Source organism: Ananas comosus, linkage group 9 (assembly GCF_001540865.1).
Source record: "Ananas comosus cultivar F153 linkage group 9, ASM154086v1, whole genome shotgun sequence".
Classification (NCBI taxonomy): domain Eukaryota; kingdom Viridiplantae; phylum Streptophyta; class Magnoliopsida; order Poales; family Bromeliaceae; genus Ananas; species Ananas comosus.
This window is the reverse complement of record NC_033629.1, coordinates 127,575-136,578: the sequence shown is the minus strand read 5'-3', so window position 1 is coordinate 136,578 and position 9,004 is coordinate 127,575. Positions and strand designations below refer to the sequence as shown.

Genomic DNA, 9,004 nt, shown 5'->3' with positions numbered 1-9,004 from the left:
GCAGGCTACGAGTTCTGCTTTTGTTATGATATATACAAGTAAGCACTAAACAATGTGTGAGTATCCTCATTGCGTTCTGGCGCGATGAGTCATGAGTCCATCAAAGCTAAAGTCATTCGGAGCTAATTGTTTTTTTTTTTTTTAGAGAGAGAGAGAGATAGGTAGAATATGTGCTACCGGTCTAGTTTATTTTTTTAAAAAAATAAATTTTATTAAAAATGTGAATCGACTAGCATTCGAACTTGGGATATCGGATAACAATTATCAAATCCTTTGCCACTAGCTTGCGTTAGGGACGGTCGGAATTGGGAGCTAATTGCTAGTGCTAATAGTAGGTACATAGATGGGACATACAACAAAAATGAGGACCAGGTTTTTTCTTTTCTTTTTCTCTAACCAAATATATTATGTAGATAAGTTTGTTTTTTTTTTTGAGAAAGAGAGATAGGTAGCACGGGCGCTACCCACTTCGTTTATTTCATTTAGAAATAAGTTTAGCTGGAAATATAAATCAACTAAAATTCGAATTTGAATTTCGAGTACCAATCATCAAATTTTTTTGCCACTTGCTCTAGCACGTATATTGTATGTTTGTTGACGAGCACTATAGTTTCCGGTTTCCGTATGGGCGCATATTTTGGTTTAATAATGCTTTTTGGGACCGCGAAAATATCCATTAGGGCTGCAATTGAGCCTGAGACTCGGGGTAACCCCTATGGGCTCCTATTTGAGCCTGGCCCGCTGGGTTTGTGCTGAGTCCAACTCCTAAGTTTGACTCGCGCCAATAAAACAAAACCCACTCTCCCCTCAGCCCGACTCCCCTCCCTCTTTCCTTGCTCCTTTCTCGTTTCTTTTCTGCCATGGATTTCTCTCCTCGCTCTTCGTCGTCCTCGCGCGGCCACCGCCCTAAGAAGTCCGATATCTACTCCACCGTAGTCATCCATGGCGACGACGACGGATCCGACACCAAGCTCGACGACGAGGACGAGGAGGAGGACGCCTCGTCCCTCCCTCCCCTCCTCCAGCGCGTTCCCAAGGACTTCGGCGGCGTCGCATTCGACGACGAGGACGAAGATGAGGAGGACGACGACGAGGTGCTAGGGTTTTCCGGAACAGTCGTCGTCAAGCGCGGCGCCGGAGGAGGGCTAGGACAAAGGCCTTCGGCGTCGCCCTCCGGTAGAAGGCCGAGCCGAGCTCCATTCTCGGATCTGAGGCGCGCAAGCCCTAGAGGCCGATCCGAGGCGGACGATGCGTATTCTACGTTTCTGATCCGGTCCACGGCCCGGTCGAGCGAGTCGAGCCCCAGGGAGTCTATCTCGGGGACTGTGATAAGACGCACCGGTGGCGGCGGCGGCAGCAGCGGAGGAGGCGGAGGAGGAGGGGGTTTCGGGTCGCCGTTCATGAGCGGGGCATTTGAGGGGTTGAGGACGGCGGAGTCGGAGGAAGGGAAGCATCAGCAGCATCCAAGGAGGAAGGCGTCGGTTAGCTCGGTCCCGGAAAGTGTCGCGAAGGAAGACCCTTCCACAAAGTATGAACTGCTCCATGAGCTCGGTTAGTGTTCTGTTCTCTCTGGTTGCGTTCGTTACTCTAAATAGAGTAGTGAATGAATTTGTTGAGATCCCTAGTTGCTGATCAAGTGCATTCAATTACCATATAGTTTCTGCAGTAGTAGTTCACTTATATAGACTATTGTGTGTGCATGTATCTTTCTAATCGAACTCATGTTTGGTGAACTGCAGGGAAAGGTTCATATGGTGCTGTTTATAAAGCCAGAGACCTAAGGACTTCAGAACTTGTTGCTGTCAAAGTTATATCTTTAACTGAAGGGGTATATTACTTCTTCCCCCATTTAGGAGTAAAACACAAATTGGAAAAATTATATGTTTTATTAGTTCTTTAAATTCCTCTGTGAACATGCTTGTTTAATAGTGCATCCATCTTTTGATTGATTCTCTTTTGTTTTGGTTAGTGATATGCTAAGGCCTCCTTTGGCATTGTTGTCTTTTTTCTTTTCCTTTTTAAAATAGAATTTCTACATGAAATAGTGTAAAAAGAGGTGTGGATTGCTTCCAATCCTTACATCCAATGTAATTGTTTGGCAACAAATAATAAAAAGTTGAAAGCATTTTTTTTTTTTTTGCTTCCAAGTTTTTGTCCAAACAAAAAGTGATACATTTCTTGGTTCTAGTGTATTACAAGCTAATTAATTATGACAACAAAAGAAAGTCTTCTCATCAGTATATCAAATTATATATTATTAGTTTTTTAAAAAGTAAAAAAAAAGTGGCAACAATGCCAAATGAGGCCTGAGCTGGTATCTTTCCAATCACTTGTTGGAGATCACTTGTTTTTCTTAATTTCTGACTGCTGCCTATTTAAATTTGTAAACACCAATATCAGGAGGAGGGCTATGATGACATTCGAGGAGAAATTGAAATGCTGCAGCAGTGTAGCCACCCGAATGTTGTTCGCTACTTTGGAAGCTATCAAGGAGAGGAGTACTTGTGGGTATGAACAAATGACCTGGTACAATTTGGTATGATCTTACTTGAATATGGAAGATCTATTTAGTCCTCAGTATACTGTTGTGAAACTTCATTTTGCAGATAGTGATGGAGTACTGTGGTGGTGGAAGTGTTGCTGACTTGATGAATACTACTGAAGAACCGTTAGATGAGTCTCAAATAGCTTACATCTGTAGGGAAGCATTGAAGGTACTTGATTTTTGTAAGTAATTATATATGGAAGTAAAAATTGTTATACAACTTTGCATGTTCAGTTAGAGAAATTGGTATATATTTAACCAATTGTTGTCGTGTTTGCACTGATATGTGCTGGAGTGACTTGTTTTAAATATTAAAATTGCAACGTGAGGAGAGTGAATGTTTCCCACCAGTAGCTCACAATCAAGTTTCATCAAGGAAAATGCATGAATTGTCCTTAGATGTACCTATTATTTGTTACCCATCATTCGAACCTTGGTAATTGTTTTTCAAAAGAACAGGATTGAAGTTAGTTTTTTTTTCCCTCTCCCAAAGGTCATCCTCATTCCAGTGAATTTCATATTCAGATTCATGACGCTGAGTTGGCATTGGAAGTGTGGGCCAATGCTGCATGAAATCGATGTACCAATGTTTTTTTAGTAGAAATGATAGGATAAGAAATGTGCGCATCCATCACTAGTTAGAGTCGGTATTCACTGAACTCAGATACCAGTCTGAAGAGTGGTGCAACTCATCTATTCCATGTTGGAGATTCCTTAAGAGGAAAAGAGAGAAACCAGAAATGACTTGATTGAAGAAATGAGGCTAGTTTTGATAGCTTTTATATTGATGAAGAACCTTGCCGTGGCCTAGGGTTTAATGGGGATTAGGTTTCATATTTAACAAAATTTTTTAGATGCGAACGTACAGTTATCTGTTTTTTCATGTTAAGCATGCATTACATGTACTTCTTACTTGATAAGTGGTGCAAAAGTCTTGCAATCAAATATTGCTTGTATGTTTATTCATGTATGTTTTGCCTTCAAAATTGACTTGGAAAATTTTGCTGATGTAGGGTCTTTCTTACTTGCACTCGATTTTTAAAGTCCATAGAGACATTAAAGGTGGCAATATTCTGCTTACTGAGCAGGGAGAGGTAAAGTTGGGTGAGCACTGGTCTCATTGTGTAGAAATTGTACCTCCATATCATTGCGCTTTGACATTGTAGATTTTCTCATTCTTTTTTATGAATATGCTGAGTTTCTTGATTGTTTTTCTTAGTTGAGCTCTGACTGCTATGATCATTTCAACAGGTGATTTTGGTGTTGCTGCCCAGCTTACCAGGACCATGTCAAAGCGCAACACTGTAAGATTGTCTTGTCTAGCCTGGCTAATAATCTCCCATCAAGTACAAAAAGTTTTTTATTTTTTCCTTTATGCATATTAGAACATGCTAGATTGTGGATATTTGAAGCATGTGATCCATGAAGTGCTACCAGATAATTACCCTAACATCAGTGTGCTAAAAATCTCGAAAGTTATCCTATTTCTTCATGCTCCTTTCAGATTTGATTTGAAAGAAGTGAAATTGTGACCCTCAGTGTGTTTTGACTTCATAATTCTTACCCCTCAGTACTGTCTATTCACAGATAATTGATGAGTTCTCATTTAATGAATGATCATATGCTATTTAGTTGTAATCTCCATTCATTTAGACCATTCAGTTTGTTTTATTATAGATATTAATCTTTAACTGTTGTTAGTCTAACAGACTCTAGCATCTTTCATGCCTTTCAATTTCGCTTTATATAGATTAATCTTCAACTGTTATGATGATTTGCATTATGATGGTATTTCTTGACTTTCAGTTCATTGGCACTCCTCATTGGATGGCTCCTGAAGTAATACAAGAAAATCGGTATGATGGAAAGGTAGTATATCATCTACAGAATTATCTTGTCATGTATGAATACTATCTTGTGATGCTAACACAGCACTTCAAAATGTTGTCATTGTTGTTGAAATGTAGAACAGGAATTAATCAAATTATTTGAAGAATCAAATCTATATGTTAGGAATTGATACCTCAAGAATTTGAGTTTAGAAGAAGTATTCATGAATTATCTGCATAATTCATTACATCATATACAGGTTGATCAAGTCAATTATATTTTCTCACATTTAAAGTTCAATGCAACTAAATAGAGAACACAGTGAATTTTAATACTTGATGTATTAAACATACTTTCTTTCTTGGCTAACCTTTGAGCAAATGACATGCATTTAAGTACTTTCCAAATCAGTCCTGGTGCTTGATTTCTGAATCTTTTCTAGGTAGACGTATGGGCTCTTGGTGTCTCCGCAATTGAGATGGCAGAGGTGTGCTTATTACATATATGAAATTGTTGTGCATTTGTTCCCAATTCTTGCTTCAAGTTTATACACCTATTGTGTTTTTCACCTTATCCTTTCATTGTCAATGTTGGCTGTTATTTTTTCTTACATTCTGTTCTTTTCCTTCTATTTTGTTTAGGGAATGCCACCTAGGTCTACAGTGCATCCAATGAGAGTATGCGCATATCTCCGACCTTCTGCTCTTATTTGCATTTTTGGCTAAAATCACTTGATGATTCTTTTGAACTTTTGCATGCTATGCCATAATTTTCTTTTATTCTCTTTATCGTCTTATCTTTTACCTGACCTTGCAGTCAATTTCAAAAAGTCGTTGATTTCGTGTAGCAGTTCATTTATTTATGATATACCCATTTATGTTTTGCAGTAAATCTTATACAGTGAGTAAATCCACAGTTGAGTAGGTTAACCATGCTTACAGCTAGTGTTGTTTGTCAGATTCTAAAATATTGGCCTCTTCTTAATTGTTTTTTGGCTGATACTAACTTTTCCTGATAGGTTCTTTTTATGATATCTCGTGAGCCTGCTCCAATGCTCGAGGATAAAGAGAAGTGGTATGATTTTGTTACTTCTGTTTATGCATCTATATGAAGTCTGTATTTGTATATTTTTATCCAACATCTCTCCTCAAAATTAGGAAATACAGGTTCAGTTGTTGCTAAGTTGCTATATTGTGGTTGTTGTAGCTGTTATATTATGTTATTGTTATAATTATTTCTTTCGGTTCTATTATATGCTCTATTTGTTGTTCTAGGTCCCTTCTTTTCCATGATTTTATAGCCAAATGCTTGACAAAAGATCCCAGGCTTCGTCCTTCAGCAGCTGAGATGCTGAAGGTACGTATTGCTCCTTCAGTGACGATTAAATACAAGAATTCTTATCTTTGCATTGTATTGCCTTTTAAATCAAACTTATAAAGCCTTTCTTACCTTCTAAGAAATTTTCAGGGTTGTTTTTTGAATATGCTTGTTTCTTTCAGTAAAATTATTCTCATTGTGCTACAAATAATGTAGTTAGTACTCATTTCCTTGCTTCAATTTCCATTGCAGCACAAGTTTATTGAAAAGTGCACATCTGGCGCTTCAAAAATGTTGCCAAAAATCAAACAAGCAAGACAAATCAGAGCAGCAATGGCTGCACAAGCACAAAACAGCCAATCCAGGCCAGACAATGTATGATCTTCTTATTTGCCATTATTATCTACATTATATACTGATTTCATTTTCTGTATTCTTACTCCACCATATTAGCAAGTGGCGAAAGGGGGGACTACACATATAAACGAAGATTACGGGGATACTCTTCCTTCTGATGCTCTGAAACATCAAATTGATGAATCACCTGAGGATGGTGGTAAGTTGGTACCTGAGGAAGAACAATTTGCTTGTAGAGTTATTGCTAATATATGTATTTTCCGAAGCACTACTGCTTTTATTGTGGTTTTGCATTTTTTTTATTTATTTATTTTATAAGCTGTGTATCTCTTCTCTCTAGGTTGGCTACTTTAATCCTTTGGCACAAAATTTAATGGGTGTACAGAACCCTCCTCTCCCTTGGTTAAGAACTAGTGAGCCAGAATAATAACAAGCATTTCAACTTACTGCACAATGTTAACTGCTATTTGAGCAAATGCTTCACTAGATGCTCTCGTGCACGCTTGCACCACACTTTTCTACACGTTCTGTACAATTAAATGGCCACCCTACACCACAAACTTCACTTTCATAAATTTGACTGTAAAATCTCATGCTTTATGATGACTAGTTTAGTAAGACTTTATTTTAAAATTTGGAGGCTTGGAGGTTGGCAGGATTTAAGAGGCATAACTATAGTAACATTGTTTCATTACTTGATGCCTTCTTGCACATATTGAGACAGTTTATTTATGTCTCTGTTAATTTTAAATAATTGTGCATAGATGACATACAAAATCATGCTTAACATACTATTGATAACCAAAACTTCTCTAATGCAGGTGACTTTGGTACTGTAGTATATCACGATGGCGATGAAGTCCGTGAATCACCTGTTTCGTTGACAGCAGAATTTATACCAGGCCTTGGTGGTATAAGTTCTTTCACACATGATCCGAGAAGAGAGAAAATTGCAAACATTTGGTATGCCAAGAATTTAAGTGCAAACCTGTTCTTTCTTCTGGAGAACAACTTATTATGATTTTTTTTTTCCCCTTTCTGTTAGTACCATATGAAGGCTGTGTATCTTTATACTCTATGCAATTTGTCTGACGACTATCTAAAATCATGTCATATGGATGTCAATTAGTCAAAATAAGACGCATGAATATTAGTGGATTGTGCAATTGTTACTCTGAACAATCATTACCACAATCATGATAACTGTTGCTCTAGTAGCAGGGGTGAAGAGACCAGACTTCTGTTAATTCTGCAGCTGGTCTAATAGGGAAGAGGTATACTGCTCTGTGAAGTGTTTAAACTTTGCAAATCATGGGACTAAAGTTGGATCCATCATCACACTTATTCTCCATAGAGTATCTCAAAATATTTTCCAATGAATTTTCTACCATGGAGTGTAGCATCTTATCATCTTTTAGATAATGTTTTGCTAAATATCGGTTAAGAAACATTTTGTTACAAACTGTTTTGTCAGGGAGGAGAATGCAACTGGTACCATTGTCAGCAAACAGAAGAATAAAAATCAGAGTCCTGATATACAAGAAACCCTGGGTTCGCCATCTGTAGCTGGATTACCCAAAGAGGAAAAGAATTCAGAGGGTATTTTGGCACAGCAAGATCAACCTACTGATCCTGCAGTTGGTAGCGTCGGTGGTAACATGAGCAAACCTAACAGTGCTACCATCAGCCGGAAGGCCTTTTCGATTCAAGATAAGGTACTTCCACCAATCCTCATTTTCTACAACTTGGTCTGGTATTTTGTATTATTTTCCTGTAGATCTTTTGAATCTAATAATTCAACTCTATCCTTTTTCTTGTTATTGAAGCTCTGGTCAATTTATGCTGCTGGAAATACAGTACCAATACCGTTTCTTAAAGCAATTGATATTTCTCCTTTAGCTCTAGTATCAGATAATGTAGTCGGGGATAAGCTACCAGGGTCAAGCAGTAATGCTGCCCTAGAAGCAGTTAGGGAGCTGTTCAGTGGTGATGGACAGACAAAGAAAGGGCGGAAAGGACAAACTGAGGTTCCTACTGACTTTCCCTTTTTTCTGAAAAAAAAATCACAAATTAAAGAAAATTCATCATGTATCTCTTCCTTTATTGATTGCTCTATCGTCTGTTGCTTGACTCATCTGTAGGTGCCTTTACCTCCCGGAGTACACCAAAGATTAACTACGAGTCCAACACTAATGAACTTAGCTCAGGCTTTAGCTTACCATAAAATGTGAGAGTCGTGCTGCATATTTGCTTGATGTTCTATGCTCTAATCTAAAATATTATTCACAGCGTTCTAAGTTGCATTTTTTCTCTTTTTCCCAGGTGCTATGAGGATATGCCTCTTCAAGAGCCGCAAGCAACACAGGAGCAGCAGACTATCCAAAACCTCTGCGATACGCTACGAACTATTTTGCGCTTGTAGAGCATGTCGCGACAAAGAACCTAAGAGCAGCATGTTTGGATTGAGGATTGGATTATGCGGGGATGCCTTTTTCTGTCCCCAGATTGTCTGGTTTGTCCGTGTATAATCTTTTTGTTGTGTTTATAATGGCTCTAGTTTTTAGATTATGTAGGAATGGCTGTAATGTTTCTTGGGGGAATAAGCACGCCAATGAAGGATAACAGTACTATTTTCTGTAGGTGGTTGGGGTTGGGTGAATTGCTGTTTTGACTACGAGGATGACTGATTAATCTAGGATAGAGTGTATGATAGCTCAATTCCAGTGATTTGCTCGAACAAATGATTCTTTCTTTATTTTAATGTAGAATGATCTGGTATCACCTTTTTTTTTTTTGTTTTTCTTTTTTCTTTTTTTAATGCTGCGACTTACGGAAGAAAGGGATAATTTGAATGATCACTTTTGCCCTTTATTCTATCCGAGATTACACCCATAGGCTATTCCGGGTTACGCATCAAAACAGGAACCCCACGACAGGTGCATTACAGCAAGTGTC

At 38.2% G+C, this 9,004-nt stretch overlaps 1 protein-coding gene across 1 annotated transcript; it reads left to right on the top strand.

Annotated features, from left to right (window-relative positions):
* Positions 809-8,843, top strand: LOC109714982 (serine/threonine-protein kinase svkA). Its single transcript, XM_020239751.1, has 18 exons — positions 809-1,551; positions 1,740-1,828; positions 2,401-2,508; positions 2,607-2,714; positions 3,559-3,649; positions 3,797-3,849; positions 4,352-4,414; positions 4,818-4,862; positions 5,017-5,052; positions 5,394-5,449; positions 5,650-5,731; positions 5,945-6,067; positions 6,146-6,248; positions 6,871-7,012; positions 7,524-7,764; positions 7,876-8,076; positions 8,191-8,276; positions 8,372-8,843. Exons 1-18 carry the CDS (start codon positions 861-863, stop codon positions 8,469-8,471), a joined length of 2,418 nt encoding a protein of 805 aa, XP_020095340.1. The 5' UTR covers positions 809-860; the 3' UTR covers positions 8,472-8,843.

Excerpts from the sequence above, each read along its gene's own strand:
- LOC109714982 (XM_020239751.1), top strand. The coding sequence starts at position 861 with ATGGATTTCTCTCCTCGCTCTTCGTCGTCCTCGCGCGGCCACCGCCCT. Across the intron at positions 2,715-3,558 it reads TCTGTAGGGAAGCATTGAAG|GGTCTTTCTTACTTGCACTC; the intron begins GTACTTGATTTT and ends TTGCTGATGTAG. Across the intron at positions 5,732-5,944 it reads CAGCAGCTGAGATGCTGAAG|CACAAGTTTATTGAAAAGTG; the intron begins GTACGTATTGCT and ends TTTCCATTGCAG.